Below are 22,194 nucleotides of genomic sequence, written 5' to 3' on the forward strand. Positions count from 1 at the left end.
TTAGGTCACCGTGAGGTTGAACACATTTTAATTCAGACAAAAAAAAAAAGAAAAACTCAGACCTGTGTATGAGGGGATGAAGATTCCTAACCCTTTCAACAGCTGGACATTAGGTTGGCTGAGCTAAATCAATCTGTAAAACCATGATAACATAAACACCTGCTCACATTCAGAGGGGAAAGGTTTAATTTTCCTAACCTTGCCTAATTCGATATTTGCTTTCAGTCAGCAAAAGGACAGCATCTTTTCTCCAGCCTCCATTCAACTACATGTTGGTGATGCTTGAAAAGTACCAGCACAGGAGATCATGAAGATGAAGAGGATTAGAGAGGGGATCTGCCTAAACTCTAGACCATATCTCTCCTTCTGCAAATATATTATGAGTTTTCTAGTATGTTTTATTACAAAAGTGCATCAACAAGTTGGCACAACGATCCAAAGGGCAGGAAACAGGTTGGAGAACAGCACTTGCTTGTGACAGCAGTCTGTACTTACTGACCAAGACTTGAAAGACTATGAAAAAGGAAAGTACCAATCCTCCTCCTTGCCCTGAGAGGCTCATTTTGTTTGACATTAAATCCATTCAGATGCGTCATAAACCCACAACCATCATTCCATGAGCTACAGAACAGAAATTATCTTAAACAAAAAAGACTTTTATCAGTTTAAGAGAAAAGACTGCCACCAGTTAAATTAAGTCACTGCCAAAATAGTAAGCAAAATTACATTCTTCCACTTCTTCCCCACTGCGCAAAAATTTCGATGGAAGAAGGAGCCAAGTGTTCATAGATTACAGATAAAATCTTCTCACACAGTAAAGGGGAACTCAGCTGGACTTTTAAGGACAGTGGAAATCAGGGAGAGAAAAACCTTCACACTGCTGTATAAAGAATTTGTAGTTGAAAAAAATCCAACTCCTTTAGAAAAGAAAAAATAATTACCCTCAAGAAATTCAAGACTTCATGCTATTTTTGTATTTCTTGAAAAAAAAAAAAAACCAACAAAACCAAAACCAAAAACGGTTGATGAAAAAATGAAGATCGTCTACCACTGGCCATCTTCACAGGCACTTAAAACAACTCTCCTAGTAACAAGCTGAGTCTTTAAAATATTTCAGAATTTACATAAAACAATAATTTAAATGTTCAAATCTCTCCTGAATGAAACTAACTGAGCACGAATTATAAATTGGTTTTAAAAACCTCGATAATTTACAGAATTTAAACATGGGAAATAACATACATTAAAAAGACCCGGAAGATGGAATATTTGGCTGAATTTACTCACTTGTTCTTAAAACCAGACTATGAAAAAAGTGTCTGCCACTCAAAACAATTTTCAGAAGTGCATATTGCAGTTCACCTGCTTAATTGTGATGCTTACAAAAAACTGTCCTGTGTTTGATCTGATACCTTGGTGTGCTCATGAACTCAGCATTCCTTCTCTTGAAGGTCTCCACATCCCTCCAGTTATAGAACCATGGAATGGTTTGGGTTGGAATGGGCTTTAAAGGTTGTCTAATTCCAACCTGTCTGCTGTGAGCAGAGACACCTTCCAGCAGACCAGGCTGCTCAAAGCCCCATCCAACCTGGCCTCGAACACGTCCAGGGATGGGGCATCCACAAATTCTCTAAGCAAACTCTTCCATGCCTCATCACCCTCACAGTGAAGAAATTCTTCCTACAATCTAATCTAAAACTACCCTTTTTCAGTTTGAAGTTATTTCCCCTTATCCTGGTGCAGGACCCTGCACTTGGCCTTGCACTTGGCCTTGCACTTCAAGAGCTTTTCCCAGGCTCACCTCTCAAGCCTATCAAGGAACTTCAGCACCTGCACAGAAAAAAAATCTACAACTTCTATTCAAACTGTATTTACTCTGTGGGTTAATGCCAGCTTTCAGACTTCTAAAGCTGTAAATCTATTACCTTTCATATACCTCCCAAGGAAACATTACAGAAGAGGAACACTGGGGAAAATCAATGTTGCCCAAATGTCCTTTCTGGGAAGTTAAAAACTGACTGATCCTGTTTGTTCAAAGGGATTTTGAAGACATCACTTTAGTCATAATCTACCAAACACATGATATAAAGCATTGTCCCAAACCTCATTAGTGCACAGCAAAATAACAGCAAAGTGTTAATACAATGCTTCTAAAGAATCTTTTATTTAAGAAAGGAAAAATACAGTCTAAGTAGTTCCTTATTGCTGGGAATAAAATACAGCTAATTCTTAAAGCCTTCTCTATTTTTCTGATTGTCATCTGAAATCTTCAAACAGAATTTTACCATAGGGGACACAAAAAGTGATATTTCTATGCAGCTTTAAAACTGGGTAACAGGTGGGTACAGATTGTTAATGCTTGCAGAGAAATACTAAGTTTAGATAGTGCTTAAGCACCTTTAAACTTTATTTTCAACTTAACTTTACAGATGGTCTAGCACACAGAAAGCAGAAAAGAAGGGAGAATTGTTTTCTCTATTTATATTCGTCTACAGCAGTAACTCATCTCTTCAGCACATGATAAATCTCCAGAAAAATGACTATGAAAGACTGTGAAAGATCTTCATTAAAAATTCCAGACATTAAAGTATTACTGAGAAAGGGGAACTGTCTAAGAATTGCTAGTGACATTAAGATATAGTTAGATCATGGAAATTAATGGGAAAAAAATAGAAGGAAAAGCAATGAAAAATAAATTAAACCATAATTGCATTAAATAAATTATTTTTCTTTTGAATCTTCAGAGTTAACCACTTATATTGTATCTCTAGAATTTCCAAATTCTGAAAAGTTGGGTGACAATTCAAAACTTTTTGAAGAGTACTGACTTTTTTATTACACATAATTTAGCTGGGAACTTGAATGTAATAAGATTAATTGTCAGTCAAATGGATGAGAGGACCTTCAAGAACTCCTGCAGGTTCACACTTGACCATAAATCTTTTTGGTTCATTAAAGCCTTCTGAATGCTTGATGTACTATGCTCAAGTACCTCCAAAGTTGAAGTTGTTTTACTCTTTTGAGTACCTCAAAAAGCATATGTGCAAAGAAAACCCAAAATTTTGGTTGCACAAAGAAGAATTTTACTAGGTAGTACTTAAGGCACCAATTTCCTCTCCTGTATCACATGCTTCCTACATTTGCTTCATTATCTGTATTTGCTATTATTTCATTTGCCTTTTTCGGCCAGTTTTATAAGGAAATGGATCTTTGATTGCACTATCCACCACGTCTTTCCTTCCCTTCTTGGAAATTCTTCCAGTTCTTGCTAGAAATGTAAAGGCCTAAGATAAAAACCCTTACAAGATGCATAAAATTTAGCACCAGGAGAGGGGAATCCTCAGTTATGGCTCTTTCCAAAAGCCCTGAGGAAGAGAGGTTTGTATATATCCATAGAGTAACACCTATAGGAACCCACTTTCCAACATCTCCATGAGCCCCTGAACCAGCATATCACAGATCTCAATATCAAAAGATATTAACAACACAGAAAATCCTGCTAGCTTCCAACCCACAACAACGAAATGAAGACCTTAGAGTTGTTCTGATAGAAACAAGCAAAACAAATACTCAGAAATGTTAACAATAACAAAAAGGAGAACAATAAAACTACAAAGCTGAAAATAATGCACAAAACTATTAACTGACAGTCAGTCAGAATAGTTAATGGTTTATAACCAGCTAATGGTTTATAAAAACAGTCAAATGCAAGTCTAGTTTTAAATAAATATTTGAAACATGTAATCATTATGTAGAACTTGATTTTCAAATATATACACACTTTTCTGTTCTCTGGTCAGTGCTTTATCATTTTCTTCTTTAAAACTATTCACAGACTAAACATAACTGATGCTAATGCAGTAGCTGATGTTAACTACAGCCAGGTCCAGCATTTCTTGTACCTATGAAGAAATGTGACAAGTTCTAAAATTATGTAGCTGCCAGATGGGGAGGCTCTGTATCAAGACAATCAAATAATGCTAAATATTTTTAACACAATAAATATCCTAAGCAATTTCGTCTTAAAGCAATGAATATTTTATACAGTGTCAGTACAATAAAAAAAAATATATATATAATTGGTGATTTTGATTACCTGGAATAGTTTCATGGGCTGTCAAAACCACACTTATAATAGGATTTTTAGCTCCTGAAACCTGCTCAGTCTCCTTAGTTGATGCTGTTTTCTCTGTTTTCTGAACTCTGGGCCTCTTTGGAGTTTTTTCTCGCTCATCTTCCTTCCTGTCAAGGTCAACGTCAGAATCATTACCTAAAGAGCAAACATCAAAAAGAGGGTAACTATGTACAAAAGCAATGCAGGTAACACAGTCACTAACACTGCACAAAAAAAAAGGGGGGGAAATTAATGCTACTGTAGAAAGAAAGACATGTTATCTAAACAAGATCTGCTGCATGATCCCTAAAGGGGAACTTTTTTCCCCTCTGTTTAATAAAACTGGTATGATACTTAAACATAAAGAAAATAAGAGAGAAAAAAAAAATCAAAATTTTCAAAATGAACTCACAGAAACATGTGTTTCTAAATTCATTCACATTATTGTGGATTTCTGCGAAAATTCTAAAAACTTGGTCAAAGTTCTCATGATTTTGCAATTAATGAACAATTTATTTTTCTCTTTTCCGTATTTAATTGTTCTGACAAATTTAGGATTATTTCCTTTAGTACTGGCTTAATTTTCAATCTTATTTAATGGAAAGTCTTTTGACAGTCTCTTTGGATTAGACCTTTTTCCTCTCCTGTTATTGTAAATCAACAGCCAGAAACATAATTATCATTTTAGTGTTGGTTCAAGAAGAATTAGGGTTCAAAACAGGTCTTTGGTTCAAACTAACTCTCAACATCTAACTCCTCATTTTGAAGGCTGCACTTCCAAATTATTCCCTGTTGCTATTCAGAATGTCTTCAGCCTCTTCAACTGGGTAAGTTTTGAACCTGTTAACTAGAAAGCCACACAATAGCTGTATACAAAACACTCTTCTGAAATAAAAGAGCCAGTAATCAGCTGAGTTACTCCTTGAAGCTACTTCTTTCTTAAAGCAAATGAGGAATTCCTTACTGAAATTCTAAAAAATAAAAAGTAAACGTAAAACCAACCCCAAAGGTCCTTACATATAAGTAATTAGCAGCATAGATAAAAACAGAGAATTCTTAAGTTTATACCAGTCAAACTTCTTATATCAGATGAAGCGGTAGAAAATGCAGACAAGAGAAAACAAAGTCGGCAAATTAAGGCATTATGCAAATGTTCTAGAGGTAATAAACGAGGGAAGAAGAAACTAATGGAAGAAGATTATAAATAAACCCAGTGAATTTTTCTTTTTTTTTTCCCCTCTCTCAATCTACATCAGTTGATTCTATCTCCACAGTAAGTAATTCCAAGTAAATTCAAAGTGTGCTGGAGCTGCTCTACTGAGATAGGGAAACAAAATATAAATAAAAACACCAGTAAGAGCAAAGCTGTAGGGTGTTCAGACTTGTTTCCCACATGCAAACAGCAGAAGCAGTAAAAAGATACACAACATGGAAATGGCTGTTTTAATTCCAGTAATATTTTGTAAATACTCAGCTGAGACTGAAACAAAGTCTGTCTCTGTGGTCTGACCATAATGAACAAAGGTTTGAAATGTGCTAGCTGTTCCTTACAAAACTGAAGGACAGAAGCAGAAGTTAAACAGCAGGGTAGGGCTGATCATGTAACTACCACCTGTATAAACCACAATTTCTTTACTAGACACAGAACCAGAACGAAACAAGGAGTGCAGGAACAAGTTTAGCTTTCTCAGGCATACTGACACACAAACCTGTACACTGATCTAGTGTACAGACACAAATCTCTACAATGATCTAGTTCTGATACTTAAACAGTAAAAATTATTCCCTAATCCGATGCCTGTTGACAGCAGTAGCCCCATTCTACCCCTGTCTGAGAGGAACAAGCATCTTCCAGAAACAATTTGTTGGTAAGGAGCTGGGGTGCACACATTGCCAATGCTTTTTGCTACAAACAGAACTATTTCCTAGTCTGTTAACCTGAGACTTAAAAATCCTTCAAACCAACACTACCTATCAAACCACCAAACCAACAAAAACCTTAACTTTCAATGGTAGCTGCTTTGCTCCTGAACTCACTCTACACCAAAAAAAACACCTGAGGTGGAAGGTGTGCTTTAGGAAAGGATTAAAAGGGAGACAAAAACATGTTTTAATGAAAAAGAGCTTGAACTTCGACCACAGGGCTCAAACAGCCTTTTTATAGTATAGGACCATCTCATCAGTATTTAGTTGCCTTCCTGGAAAAAATTCCTTCAGTGTTAGCATCATGGATTAGAGTGTCAAAATAAATGATTTTTCCATCACAACTAGGACAGTTCTGCTGTATAAGAACTACCATGGGTTATAAAGGATCACCCTTGGATGATTTTAAGATTATTTATGAGAAAATGGAGTATATGCCACTTGAATAGCTAAGCTGAGTTTCTCCAGGCAGGAAAGGCCTTGGCTTGCTCCTGAACAGGTTTGTTTGGACAAACTGTCTCACTCTGCACCTCCCTCAGCTCAGCACTTTGTCAGCTGGCACCTGGATCCAACAGACAAAGTGACCTCCCCTCCCCAGTGTCAGGCGCTTCCAATGCCGGTTTGTCTGTGCAAGAAACACAACGCTGAGCTGTGCCTTCTAACACAATTAAGAAATGCTCACGTCTGTTGATCAGCAAAGCTGCTGCCAGCTCTGAATTTATCAGTTCTTCCAGAGTCCCACTGAGGTGGATCATTCATCTGTCCCATGATTCTGTTGGAGTCACTGACTGAAGGGACTGCTCTCAACATTTGTAATTGGATGTACGACATTTCGCAGGCATAGCTACACCACCTGAACTGGCGTGTTTTTAAACTACTCTTCATTCAAAGTACTATTTTTTAACCTCTAAAAAGTGGTATTTCATAGCAGGACGAGAGCAGCTTGGAAAAAAGAAAGTGAACTGGCCATATAAAATTAACACAGGCAATTGTTTCTCCTGCAGAGACTGAAATCCTACTTGCAGGAAGAATTAATTTAAATTAGAATCCAGCTGATGGCAAAACTATTTTAAACGAAGGCCAAAAGTGACATCTTTAAGAATTATGCAGGCTCCCACTTCAGTAGGATTGAATGGTTCACTCCAGACAAGGGATGGTAATCTGCCTTCCACCCAAATGCCATTCCCCAGCCATTAAATGACCTCTCTTGTATTTTGCCAGCCAGATCCAAATCATTAGCCAGAACTTTTAACTTGGTTTAACCAAAAAGAACAAAAATAGGTGTACACACAGTTTAGCTTACAAAACAGAAATTTGCTTAGGCAAACAAGCCCTCTATGAAAAAATATATTTACTAAGCATGTACATGGGGAAATTGGAAGTACAATGGACATTTTTTTAATCCCAAACTGTATTTGCTTTGTGTGGCCAGGTTTTGGTGGCAGGGGGGCTACAGTTTGGCTTCTCTGATGCAGATTTGGGTTTATTCCTCATTATCCTGCTCTGATTTGATTGGTAATAAACTAATTTCTCCAGGTTGTGTCTGTTTTGCCTGTGATGGTAACTGGTGAGTGATCTCTCCCCTCATGCTTTTTGTTATATTTTCTCTTTCCAGTCCATCTGAGGAGCTGCTTTCCAGGCACCCTGGAGTTCAGGAAGGGTCAACCTGCCAGATTTGAAAAAAAAAAGTCACTTATTTTTGCTGTTTTAGTGAATGGGCCCACAAGGCGAAGGCAATCATGATGCATCAAAGGATCAAATTAGATGCATAGAGGATGTCAGTAACCAGTAAGGCCTGGTGACTCTGGAAAGAGTAGAACTATCAATGAGTCAGTGATCTCAGAGATCAATGCAGGTCACTAATTACAGAAGCTAAGAACTGCAGAGGCCGATTGCATCTAGCAGTTATTCCTCTGACCAACATATATGCAGTTTCAATAGAGTTTTCTAGTGATTTATTTAAACATCCATTATGTTAGGGATTTCAACACTTTTCTTGTCAACATATAAAAGACAGCAAAACATTTCATTACTTGGAAACCTCTATGAATATTTGAGCTCCAGCTCAAAACTTTATTATGTTTTTCTCTATAAAGAATATCACATGGAATAACTATATATATATATATATTCATATCTTTTCAATATTTGCATGCTTAGCATATTTTAGCAATAGCCAAAACATTATTTTGGTCAAAAATACAAACCGCTGCATCATACGAGCTGCGATTAAGAAAGTTAACTCCATTACAGCCAGACACAGTGCAAAGTGAAAACATCTGATTATTAACCAGAGCTCCAAAGTGCTAAGCTTTACAAGAAATTAAAAACATGAGAAAGTGGTAAAAAAAAAAAAACCACCCAAACCACCAAACTACAGAAACATCTCAGAAGCATTAGAAAAACAGACAAAAGTAATTTCAAGTTGGAAAAGACATGGATAAAAGGAAAAAAAAACCCAGCCTGCATGTACTAGGTGAAATGTCAAAGACCAAGGGAGAAGATCCTATAGCCAAAGCTCCTTGTAAATTTTAGCCATCTATTTTGAACTGTGTCTGAAATGAAGTAGATATTATATTTCCAGAAGATTCAAAGACCTTCAATAAAATCTTCCATCCAGCTCTAAGAAAATTGGCAACAGAGGATTCAAGAAAAAATAATTGCTGATAAAATTACGGGTTCTAAATTGACTCTTAGAGTACAAAAAAGATCTGCCTGTATTTCTAAATACTTCCCTGAAAACGTAAGTTTAACAGTAAGCAGGAGTCAGAAAAATCAACTATAATCTAAAGGAAACATTAAGAAAAGAGCAGAACAGAAAAAAAGCCCCTCATGCCATGGCATGAACCAGGAAGGCCCTGCAGAGGGATCCAGACAGGCTGGATCAATGGACTGTGTGAGGCTCAATAAGGCAAAGTGCCAGGTCCTGCCCTTGGGTCACAACTGTTCCATGCAGTGCTCCAGGCTGGGGACAGAGCCTGGAAAACTGCCTGGCAGAGAAGGATCTGGGGGTGTGGGTCAATAACAGCTGAACATGAAGCCAGCATGTGCCAAGGTGGGCAAGAAGGCCAGTGGCACATGGCTTGTATCAAATTAATGCGGTCAGCAGGACCAGGGCAGGGATTATCCCCCTGTGCTGGGCACTGGCAAGGCTGTACCCCAAATCCTCTGCTCAGTTTTGGGCCCTTCACTACAAGAAAGACATTAAGGTGATGGAATGTGTCCAGAGAAGGACAACAGAGCTGGGGAAGGGGCTGGAGCACAAGTCTGATGAGGAGCAGCTGAGGGAGCTGGGGGTGTTCAGCCTGGAGAAAAGGAGGCTCAGGGAGGAGCTTATCACTCTCTACAACTCCCTGAAAGGAGGCTGGAGCCAGGTGGGGGTCAGCCTCTTCTCCCAAGTAAAAAGTGACAGTATGAGAGGACATGGCTGCAAGTTGTGCCAGGGGAGGTTTAGATCGGATATTAGGAAACATTTCTTCATTGAAAAGGTGGTCAGCCATCAGAACAGGCTGTGCAAGGGAAGTGGTGGACTCAGCATCCCTGGAAGGGTTCACAAGGTCTGTGGATGTGACACTTGGGGGACATGCTTTAGTGGTGACCATGGCAGTGCTGAGTTAACAGTTGGACTCAATGATCTTGGATGTCTTTTCCAAACTTAGTGATACTGTGATTATGCAAAAGGTTACAGGGAGTATTACAGAGACCCCTAGACAGAGAACACAACACAGAACATGACAGAGAACTGTTCTAGATCATTCCTCAAAGTTTTGAGCTACTGACTGTATTCACACTTTCTTAGAGGACAATAATAATGCACATGCTACTTTCATCTACATATTTAGAAACTGAAAAGTTGTCTCAAAGCAGTTCATATGTTAAAGCCAGAAGTGAAAAGTTTTCCTGTGATGGGACAGTAACCAGTAGACAGCTGAAGACTGAGTTTCCCAGATGTATTTCTTCAGGACAAAACCAGCCCCCCCAATACCTTCACAGTTTGCAGTCAAGATAGAAAGCTTCCAAAAACTGGAACCCCTTGTTATTTGTTTCTTATGATTGACTTTGCTTGATTGTTTTGCTTTTACCAGAGAATAAACAAAAAATGTTTCATCTGCCCAAAGCTGAGGCTATTTTCTTTACGAAGAAGGAAAAGGATGAGCAGTTTAGTTTGGAAAATTTGCCAGGGTGTTTTGCAGAGAAACAAACAAAGATAAGATTTAGGAGCTCTAATGAGCTAACAGGTCAAGAACAGGTAATCTGAGTTTATACTTTGACCTGAGAGTTTATTTTAAGAGGACATTAGAAAAGGTAACATTGCTAAAATAATGCAAATGTTGACACTGGACCTAGCGCATACAAACAGCAAAGGGCATGGACACTTGGAATGTCAGAGGTAAGACAGCTGGAGTAACTGTCATTATGTGTAGTTGAAAAGTTGTACCACTGATGACAGTAAAATATAAGCAGGTATTTTATCAAAGCAAGAGTTTCTCTGCTCTGTCATTATATTCTAAGCTTATTTTCATTAAGCTTTGCCACAGAAGTTAAACTCTACATACTAGTGAAAGTAAAACAGTCATACTAATTTGTATAATAATGACAGACTGGACATAAAAGGGTAACAAAAAACTGGGAAAAAAAATCAACGGCAAATTTTGTCTACAAGCAGAATCCACAATATCATACTAAGTGACTGTAGCAAAAGCAAAACCTGAATTTTACCATCAACACAAAACTCACATAAAGCTAAGATAATATGGACTAAGTCATTGCTCTGTATGTTATGTGACATTCACCACAGAGAAAAGTTAAATAGATAGGTAGACAAGATGATTACTGTATGTCCCTTCCACTACTCTATTCTGAACGAATATTCACCGTTGTCTTTTTAAACAGATTTGGGTTCGATGCCCCAGGCCTGTGTGTGTTTAAGAATCCATTTGGACAATGCCCTTAGCAACAGCTTTAACTGTTGGTCAGCCCTGAATTGGTCAGGCAGTTGGATGAGATGGCTGTTGCAGGTTCCTTACAACTGAAAGTAACTCCATCCTGCTCTGTTCTGTACTAAAAATTTGGGAGGTTGAATATATCCAAATCAATCCTAAAGCTAAATTTAAACACTGAAATCTCATATGCCAATCATTCACATGAAGCTTTGTTAAAAAGAAGAGGGGAGTTTGACATTATTTTTTATACAGCAAAAGAAGCCATCCAGAAAAGCAGACTCTAAATCTATCAAAAGAAGAGAACAGAAGTCAGGTTTCCCAAGCCACAGGATAGGAGCACCTGTACAGGACCATCCATCCTCACCATTGTGTGATACTCACCTGCATGGCCTATACCACTTCTCACTGAAAATCTACAATCCCCTTTATGACAAACAGAACAGTTGCTAATGCAAAACAAGCGTTTCAGGGAGTTTTAAGACAAGCATTAATGTAATAGACATTTTGACCACTTTGAAAGAAGGCTAAATACCTTGTCTAAGTTCAGTTTTGCTTCAACATGCTTTTTGTGCTACAAGAAACAGACAACTCCACTCCATTTAAAACCAGCACTGGGGATTCCGAGTCAGGTCTCACGGTGGGAACACACTGTTCCACAACCTGCTTCAAATATTTTTGCTGCATGTTTTCTTACCTCCATCTCCTTCTTCTTCTTCTCCTTCATTTAGGACAATAATGCAGATGTGTTTAGTCAGCTGACGCGTGTTGGAGAACTTCCGATTGCATTTCCTGCATTCCAGGCTGCCTGTTGAGACTTCAGGCAGTTCTGGGCCCTCTTCTGTCCCAGCTGGAGTTTCTTTGCTTGGAACAGGGTTATTTTCTGCCATGTCTTCATCCACACAAAACTTCTTAGTGGACCCTTTTGGTCTGCCCCTTTTCCTCTTTGCTACAAGAAGCTCTAGAAAAGAAAATTAAAGTTTACTTTAAACTATAATTAAATTCCACAGCTAATTAGCTAATATTCCCGATATTTGAAAAATAGGTGCCTTAAATGAGGTTTGAGAGGCGTTATCACAAAAGCTTAAAAAAGGTTAGCATCACACAAACTTATTTCAAGCAGTGGTATTTGCTGCCATTTCTGGTGGCTGCAAAGCAGTAACATTTGTGTCATTGAGATCAGCAGATGTCCAAGTGCCACAATTTTACATAAATTACACTGCAAGCACTCTTCTAGGCTACTGTATAACTCTATCAGCACACGTATTCTACAAAATTGCTCTACTGTGTTTCAACAGTCTACAAAAAGCTTTTTAATTTAAATCATTTTCAAAGAAATTATCCAAGTATTGAGATGTAATCAGAGAAAAGCAACTTATATTTTAGAACCAAAAGCTCATTGTCCTTTTAATATAGTGAACAATTACTCCTGAATATTTTCTGTGGTTCTTGATTATCAGTACTTTCTAGACAAAAGCTGGCATAAAAGATTGTTGGTAACAAATAAATTGCAGAAGTCATCCAAAAAAATGTTTCCCTAATTAAATCAGAAGTCATCCACAACTCCTAATAGGTACAATATAATTTTACATTTCCGTATTTCTGTAGAGGAAATATTGATGAAATCCATGAGATGCAGGGCACAAAAATGCCCGACAACATAAACTGTATTTTCTGCTTAAGACTTCTCTCATCACTGCTGTAGGATCACAGATACTGATAAATTGAGATTGACAATGTAGAAGTCTGAAAAAACCACAAAAAGAGAGAATATAAAAAAAAAATTCTAAACCACAAAAATTTTTCAAGCACAGGTGCCCAAAAACCTTACTGAATTGGTTATTTAGAGCATATGGAAAAATAAATTACTTAAGGAATCTTAAAGGAAGATGATTAAGGAGAACAGAAGAAGGTAGCATCATGTTATTCATAACCTATTCAGCACTTCCCTTAAATATACCAGGCAAACACAACCCACATTCGGAGACCACAGCTTTGAGTTAATCATGTAATTACAATCAAATGAAAAAGAAAGCATTCTGTCTTCTTATAGAAGATAGTGAATACCTGCTTAAATAAATGTAATAAAACTGACAAAAACCTTACTATGAAGAAAAACAACTGTTTCCCATAACTTTTTGCAACCCTCCACCAGCATCCTGAACTTCTTTGCTACTCTAGCAAAAGTAGTCAATCATCAGCAAAAAATAAAGGGGTGATTTCAGTGCTCTCAAAACTTCTCTTTGCTACCATTCATGTTACTTTGATATCCATCCATCACAGCAACCAGTATTTGGTGCCTTCAGCTGAAGAAACTAACACACAATTAAAATAAACCCAACAAGAATTATCTTTACATCAAGCCATCAAAAGGTCACAGTTTGCTAAAGTGTCAAACATGAGGAATACAGATGTGGATGCTGGTCAGACTACTACAAAATAATTAAATCCAAGGGTTGGAAGAGTGAATGCAACCACCATATTCTCTGCATATGATATTCTTTTCATTCCTTTACAAAGCAATCATCAGATTGCCCAATAAATGGAAATGAAGAAAAATCAGGTCAAAGAGATGCTTCTTCCTGACTGTTTAATGCAAGCTTAATGAAAAACAGAATAGCATTTTCACATTAAGACAGAAATTGAAACAAAGTCTTGCATGCAAGTGGAAATAGGAAAACTGCTCCTTTAGATGGCTGGTGATAGAACCTCTGTTGTGGCTTACAAAAATGCAGTTCTTATCACTGTGACTGCTAATGGTATGGCAAATACACAAAAAACTTGCAAATTTTAGAAATGTTTGTAAATGTGTCCACCAGCAGGAGAATTTAAAGCAGTTCTCAAACATTTTAAAAGGTTTGGTGGCAAGATGCAGGCAGCAACAAACACAAGAACAGGAGGGCCCATGTGGGCAACTGACACATCACCAGAAGTCCTGAGGCTTGTGACAGTCATTTCTTGGTTTCCTTTTCCCAGGACAGAACTTATCTCAAGCCACTTTGAGTTAACAGAATTAAATTTTTAATGAGGCACATAACCATAAATTCCAGCTGTCTCTCTACCCAGCTTGCCCCCAGTGAGCTCTCCACACTGCATTATACTAATTCCAGCTCAAAGCACCACCTAAGATCAACAACACACAGTAATTTAATAGTAGAACATTGTCATTTATCTGCCAGTACATAACCAAGTTAATCAAACATTGCTTGTTAGAAAAAAGAATCTGTTTAACTGTTAAAAATAAAGTAGTATATTAAATAAAAAATAAAAAAAACCCCACCCTATCACTTATTTCAAGGATGCTTAGTCATAAATAGAAGTTTTAAATTGGTCATTAAGAAGACTTTTAATTAAGATTCTGTTCCCTCAAGAACAACTTAGTTGTTTCTGGGGATTTTGCACTCATTACAGACTGACTGAAACCAATCTTTATGCTGACTGCTACTGGATGAGCAATGGCAATATCCAGAAAAGACATTCTGTGCTATGCCGTATAATTATGTACTCCAAGACATAAAAAAAGATACTTCAGAGAGTAATGAATAAACTATATGTCTATTTTGATACTGTTGCTTCACAAGAATTGTTCGCGTAAGTTTCTCCAATTCAATCAATTTAATATAAAAAGTTTGTCAGCAGTCACAAAACACTTCTGCAGTGTTCACTTAAACATCCTGACCAAATTTTAACAGGTTGAGGCATTATGCAACATGAATCTTTCCCCAAATGCCAGTATTAAAAGCGTTACATTTCATCAGTTACAACAGCACATGGCCATATTCAGAATCTTCTGCATAAGGTGTCACAAATGCATGCAAATAAATCTCATCCCCAGATGTATTTTGTTACTGTTCTGTGTTTGTATCACAGCACCTGCAACACCTCCTACCCCTCAGGTGTGAATGCAGGCTCTGGCTGCATCCTATGTTCAGGCAAGGATGAGGCTGATGCACAGGCCATGGTTTTAAGTGACCTGAATAAACTAAAACTCCTTGGATACTCAGACATTCTTCAAGGTTTCAGAACCAACAGAGCCATGTATCACATAATCCAGATATAGCCTAAAACAAACAAGAATCCATCGGGGAGTAACAGTATGAATAGATGAACACAGGCCCATTGATGCTGCCCCTCAAATCCTCACCAATCTGACTAAGCAGTAGCAAAAGAAAGCTGAGTTTTTGCACTTTGAAGGAAATGGAGATCATTGTGAACAGTCATGAAAGGAAGCCCTAGGCTACACAGGAGTATGAATGATGACAGTTACCAGGTAAATACCTGCCATTTCCCAAACAATGATGTCACACTCCATTGCTGGAGAAAATGTGACCTGTGCATATATGTCCAACAGCAACATCTCCCTGGCATCCTTGGTCCCACTTAATAAAAAAATGTTAACATCATTGTGCCAAAATGTCTAGGACAAATCAACTCTAAATAGGTCATGGCTTAACGATGGGAAAGTGGCGTGGCTAAACAAAATTCAGCAGAAAGCACTGTAAATAAAGTAACATTAGAGTAATATACATGTATTACATGCCTAGCACTTTACTTGTCCCCAGTACTTATAAAATCGTTAATTTATTAGTCAGGCAGAATAAAGAGCTCCATTAGCAAGTCAGCATTCACTCCTCTATCCCAACTCTGGGGCAGCTACAGCATTTACCAATACTTGGAAGAGAAATTACACTTTCAAAGGACAAAAATATGTTCATCTATTAGTCACTAAGTACTAAAAGTTGTAATTTCTCACACTGTCATTCACCAATTACTTCTCCTTTCAGTGACAATACTGAATTACTAACAAAGACTGGTTCACTGACAGATAATTGTATACTATAAACTTTCTAAATTTCATCTGCTGCAGATGCCATAGCAGGAGGGTAAAATTGATGCTTTGAAAGAAGAACTCTTTCCAAATCCTATGTTCATCTGTAGAATGCCCCATTTTTTTTTTAAATAGAACACAGAAAATAATTGAATGGGACTTCAGAACCCTCTTCTCCAATCAATCTGTCTGATGGGAAAGGAGAATTGCTAAAGTATGACTAGATTATGACTTGAAAACTATGCAAAAGTAATTTACCTTGACATTCTTACTGACAGCAGATGGCAAAGGGTTGAGCTACATAACCTGATAAAGGTGGCACCATATGAACACATCAGATGAATAAAATTATTCACCAAGAATAATGAGAAAGATAAATTATGAATATATAATTTAACATAAGAATGTCATGTTTTACATAAGATTTGCAGAGTTATTTTCTTAAAAGCTATTTATGTCTAATTTCTGTTGTTTCAGATCATAATGGTAATTACAAACTATCCTCATAAATGTATAATGCATGCTGAACACATACAATACAGAAAGTGAAGACACTCCTGACAAAAATGCAAAGAGAAGTTTACAGAAGAGCCTTTTTACTAAAACAAATAAGAATATGTTACACAGTACAAGTCTCACTGTGCTCAGAAACATACGTAGTGAAGGGATAACAAGAAAGAAAGATTTGAGAAAGGAAAATGCATCTTGCATGCCTGAGGAATTAATTCTGTGCAATTAAAATAAAATTAGAATGGCATTTTGAAACCTGATTTGATATTTATTCATCATCTTCTGATACAGTGGTAATTTTGGGCATTGTGTAAAATAATAATCCGGTGTGATTTTTCCTCACCAGCCACCTTAGGAGACAGCAGCTCTAGTGAAATACTGTACGACCATTATTAGAAATATCTTCTTACATTGATGAAGTTAGTATAACTACTGAATTACTCTGGTAAATAAGTGAAGAAACATTACATCCATACGTTAACACCAAAAAATTCTTTAAGATATGATATTAGAGTAGGTTTGATCCATAAGCACATAAGTTTTTAAAATCCAGAAGTCATAATGATTGAAAAATCCTAGTATTTGTGTTAAATAATAGGTTTGCCAACAATATAAATCCATTACTCAGTAAGGGCATAAAAGAAGATAAAAAGTCTGAATTATTTTGAACCCATTGCTAATATTCCAAAGGACTGCAATTATAACCAGTTAAAAATGGAATGGAATTAATGTTACTTCTTTCACTGCACAGTGGAATTTTTATGTGTAACTAATTCAACCTCTGATTGCTTTATTTACCAGCGTCAATAACAAAAACACAGTTATAAATTACAAATCGTGCCACTACCTTTTTGGAATAGAACTATTAACATTACCTGAATCACAACAAACAGGTTAGACAACTCAAAAAGGACATCTAAGCCTCAAGACACACTCTCACCCATGGTGTCCTGATTGCTTTCCACTGCTGTTAGACAATCTTCCCACTGCTACTATAGAACTCAAATTAAAGCTGTAGGAAGCAAACTTTGCTATACTTGACACTGAAAATTAATGAGCCAATGCCACTGTTCCCTAAGACACATTCAGTTTATCCATATCTGTCACATGATCTATTCTGTGCTGAATGAAATTCAGGGTAGCAGTGTACAGTGATTATTATAAAAACAAACTATGTAAACCATTCTATGCACAGTGCAGAGTCATCACCACAGGTTTTATTAAAGAAATACATTAACACTGAAAATTACATTCCTCTCAATTTATGGATGTACCTTCTCCATCTTTGCTTGTGTTTGTGGGTACTGTTAGAGGTTGGAGAGGAATAATGATGTCATCCACACTGGTCCCTTCTTCTGTGTGTTTCTCGGAGACATGAGACAAAAGTTCGGACTTATTTGGTGAAAATAAGTTACAAAGCTTACACATGAAGATGGAATTGATCCCTGAAAAACAAGTTTAGAAACAAGGAGTTAATATAATATTTTCAAATGTAAGTTATTTATATTACCATGAGTTACTGGGAATTTGATTCAGTCAACATAATAACTATAATTTACTTAATACATTTAACAGACAGCAATGAGGTGAAATGACAAATGTTATATCACTAAATGAACACATTCATAATACATCCCAAAAGAAATTAATTTAAGAAATGGGTAAACTCCTAGATAGATCCCCACAGGACAAAAACTTTCTTCTGGCTCAAATCTTAGAAATGTTCTAACATGACAGAAAAGGAAGCAGAAAAGATTAAGACCTTTCTCCCCTTCCAGCCTCAAACATCATTATAATTTTATATATTTTCAAACACATGGTAAAATTATATGTAAGACAGGACATCCTCATCAAGTTCAATTAGAAGTTCCTGTTGATTTAAGAAAAACAAACATACAAAAAAACCAAAACAAAGCGAAAAACCTTCAAAGCAGCAGCAAATGAAGAACATCACTAAAACTCCCCGTGGTCAATGCTTTAAACAGAAATTTGACACAACTTTTTAGGCAAAACTTCATGGGTTTTTTTTAATTCACAGGTACTTGAAGCATGATGTGAAAGCAAAGCCTCAATAAAGTAAATAACAATAAAGAAGGATTAATATAATCCCAGATAAAAAAGCTCAAAAATTTTGGCCAGAGAAATTCAGAAAACTTTGTTTTCTAACACTTCAGTCTTTTGGCTTAATGGTTTGATTTTTCAAGAGTCCCTACACCCTTCAGGATCACCTAAGAACAACCAAGAACCAATTTTAACAGCACACTTGTTCTCCAGCTTCATGTAAAAAGTTCTGGCCCAGAGACCAGTTCCAACTACTACTCTCCCTCCACCTCCCTAAAAAATTAGGGACATACACCCACCTGAAATCAAACTAGAACAAGCAGCACTTTTGAGGTACAAGTCAAACCACAGATCACTGGATAAGTACAGAAATAAAGTGATAGTTTGTGAACTTTGGGATGAATCTGGGAATAAGAGAACAGGGAAGCTATATTTTGGGACCTATTTTCAAAATAATCCTAAGCACTACCTTACTCAACATTATTCCATTTCCTTCATGACACACTAATTACACAGTTCACCCCACTCAAAAAAATCCTTCTTTAAGGTGTCCTGAAAGTTAAGAACAGCAGAGGTGTTGAAATATAACAGAAGCACAGCTCAAAACTAAAAGGCAGATTATACCTTCATCTCTTTCAAAAGATCTCTGAAAAAACAACTCCAGTACTGCTCCTGTTGTTTGAAACTTCCTCAGTATTACACACGAGCAGCTATGTAAGTGTACGGTACAATCAACGTGTTCTTAGGAGCTCGGCTGGGCTCCTTCTCAGGCATTCTGCTGTCTTGAGCACACAGATATTTCTGTTTTGATTGCAGTATGTTGAAATGTTCCTTTGAACTAGTTCTGCTCTAGTTAGCATTAATCTTTTTTTTTTTTTTTTTTTTTTTAAGGGAATGAAGCCTGTTATTGACCCAGTGGATGACAGCTGCTCTCTTTAAATGTAAATGCACCATAAAACCTATGAACATTTATCTAAATGTTTAACTAACTGAAATTCCATGATTTAGCTGACATTTCTGTTTTGAGGTTTTCTTTGTCACTGTTCCTGCTTCCTGCCCTGCTGGCTGTTTTCCCTAGAAGTTCGGGCTCAGTATTTTGTCTCCTGTCTCCTCCTTCAACAGCTGCAATGGGTACTCACACACCACTTTATCTCTCACTCCTCCCAGCGAGGACTTGAGGAGGGGCAGAAGAGCAAGAAGAATCCCCAGAAGCTTCTGTGGATGTTTAAAGTGTTTGATTACCAACATCACCAAACAGAAGTAAAGCTGGACAAAACCCAGAAATGGACAGCCCAGCAGGCAGAGGACAATGAGTGTCAGTGAAGGTGCAGGAAGCACCAGGAGAACACACAGAAGATGCATGAGCTTTACTCAGAGGTGAGATGGAAACCAAACAGAGTAAAGGAATTATTTTAGGAAGAATGACTTGAAAAGGAGGTCAGAGAGCAGAGAAAAAACTTTGCTGATCACCAGACTAAACAAGTATGGAATAAGCAAACAATAATTGATTACCCAGCTGCTAATTAGGCAGTGTAGCAATAAAGCAATGAATTATAGTCAATTAAGTGTAAAAATCAAATAAGGAGTAAGTTAATTAACTATGCATGGAATCAATGACTAATTAGTGAATAACTAATTATGTAGGAAATCAACAGAGCAATTAATTAGGCAGCAATTAAATATGTGGAGAAAGAAAGGAACAGTAATCAAGTATGCAGGTACACAAACATCAGGAAATTCAGCCAAAACCAATCTGGGACATTCTGTTCACTAAACATGCTTTGTGGTAATTCATTATCTTCAGTTTGCCCCTATAAACTGTGCTAAATATATATTGAAATAAATAATACCAAAAATTTTCTTCTTAATTGACTATGTAGAAAATAAAGCCACAACGTAAGCAAAGCCTTTTTTTTAATTCTTCCAAAACTCTCAGTATATTGCTTAATTAGTAGGGCTTTTTTTCTTCACACTAAGTATATCTACAGCAAAGGAAGTTTAACAAATGGATTACTAAAAACAAAGAACAAGCTGCAGACTAGGAAGCAGATTCCCTGATTCCCAATGCCCTTCACTAAGCATAAACCAGTATCTGTCCTGTTCTGCTTTAAAGCTGGAGTGGGGAAGAGGGAAGCGGGAAGAAAGAAACACTTATCTTGGAAAGATCACTGAAATTAACAGTACGTAAGTGAATCAAGGAATATATTATTGTCATGTATACTTTTAAACACTGTATGACAAAACCTAGTCCAGAGTCAATTTTAACTAACCAAAAACTTTCATTTTGCATAAAAGGAAGGCTCAGTGTTGGGTATTGTTTTATTTTTCATAACTACTTTTACAAGACACACAGCGCAAGGACACAAATCTGTATTTATATGCCCTAAATCATTCTAATAGATCCAAAACTTTTCTCCCCTCCTTTCAAAGCAGACAACAGTTAACAACTTCTGTAAGTACCTTTGAAGTTCTTCAGCTGTTAACTCCACAATTAAATACAAAATTAAAAAGTCACTGGATATTTGTTGGCCTGTGGAAGAAGTTGATAGGATGCATAACTACACATGTGGTCAACCTTTATAAAATAGACAGCAATGAAATTCAGAATATGAATAATTATTTCTTTCCTTCTAAACTTATTGCAGAGCTGAGACAAACTTTGTTGCCTCACCACCATCAAATTCTTAACAGGAACTTTCTGCAATTAAAAATCTTATTCATCAGACTAGGACTTGGTCTTGGGCTTTTTTTTTCCTCTTTCTGCTGTTTCCGTACAGATACCAAATACAATAAAAAGTGGGCACAACTATCCCAATCAAATTGTTTGTTTTGTGAAAGAACTTTTCACACACAAATGTTGAGCATGTAAGATATTGAAGTGTCTAAGAACAATAAACAAGACTTTTTCTATTTAGGTAGAAGCATTGAAACATGAGGTAGCAGTTAATATGAAAGCAGCATGCAAAACGCCAATAACTTGTTTAAGACAAGCAATACTATTTCTTAGTAATAAAACAGTTTGAACTGAACATAAAAGAATGGGAAAACACAGTAGAAGGAATTATGATATCCTGTACTACTATCAAATACTTAAAAAATATTTTACAGAGGATCTTACTCCTCTGAGCATGGTAGCGGCTTTTCATCTTCAAAGACATTTCAAACATCCAAAATTTTCCCAAACATATTACAATGCATCTCTGATGCTTCACCTCCAGAACACTTGTTTGTTGGTTTTGCAGTTTTTTGTAGGATTTTTTTTTTGTTGCTGTTGTTTTACTTAAAATCTACTTTTTACGGACCTCATAACATTATAATCATTATTTTAGTAAAGATGCTGGTATAAACTAATTTTATTTCTCTTCATTAAAAAAGATTTAAAAAACCAATACTGGTTTCTGGCTATTTTCTCTATTTTGATTCATCAAGAAATTAATATCCAGTATTACAGGACATCTCTTGAATCAAAAGCATTATCCTTGGTAAGTGGTAAAAAAAAAATAAGTATATGAAGTCTATAAAACAAACTATTTGCTAACCATATCAGAAGTGGCAGGTGGAGAATCAAAAGCTATTTTAGGGCTTCCTTCATCTGAATTTGGGCAATTCTAAACAGTAAGCAACAGTTTCCTAATTCACCAGCACAAAATGACTGCTGAGACAAAAGCAGCAGCGCAGAAAGCATTCAATCAAAGAAAAGGAGCCCCTGACCATGACTGTTCTCACTCTTAGTTGCTAACAAAAGTCAGCACAATTTAATTATCTTTAGTTAAGTGCTACAACATTTATTTTAACAGAAAGGAAGAATGCTACAGCAA

The 22,194-nt window shown here is 36.7% G+C and overlaps 1 protein-coding gene across 4 annotated transcripts in view; it reads right to left on the bottom strand.

The window, feature by feature from the left end:
* The window catches only part of ZFAT (zinc finger and AT-hook domain containing), a 77,270-nt gene that overhangs the window by 49,481 nt on the left and 5,595 nt on the right, over positions 1-22,194 (bottom strand). For 3 of the 4 annotated variants that reach the window (XM_010404733.4, XM_010404737.4, XM_019289285.3), the window contains exons 2-4: positions 17,590-17,760; positions 11,675-11,938; positions 4,097-4,270 (exon numbers count right to left, since the gene is read on the bottom strand). In XM_010404733.4, the coding sequence (XP_010403035.2) occupies positions 4,097-4,270; positions 11,675-11,938; positions 17,590-17,760 (609 nt within the window). Of the gene's footprint in view, positions 1-4,096; positions 4,271-11,674; positions 11,939-17,589; positions 17,761-20,836; positions 20,897-22,194 lie in introns of those variants that run through there. The other variant, XM_019289284.3, reaches the window with a different exon arrangement.

This window comes from Corvus cornix, chromosome 2 (assembly GCF_000738735.6).
Source record: "Corvus cornix cornix isolate S_Up_H32 chromosome 2, ASM73873v5, whole genome shotgun sequence".
Classification (NCBI taxonomy): Eukaryota; Metazoa; Chordata; class Aves; order Passeriformes; family Corvidae; genus Corvus; species Corvus cornix.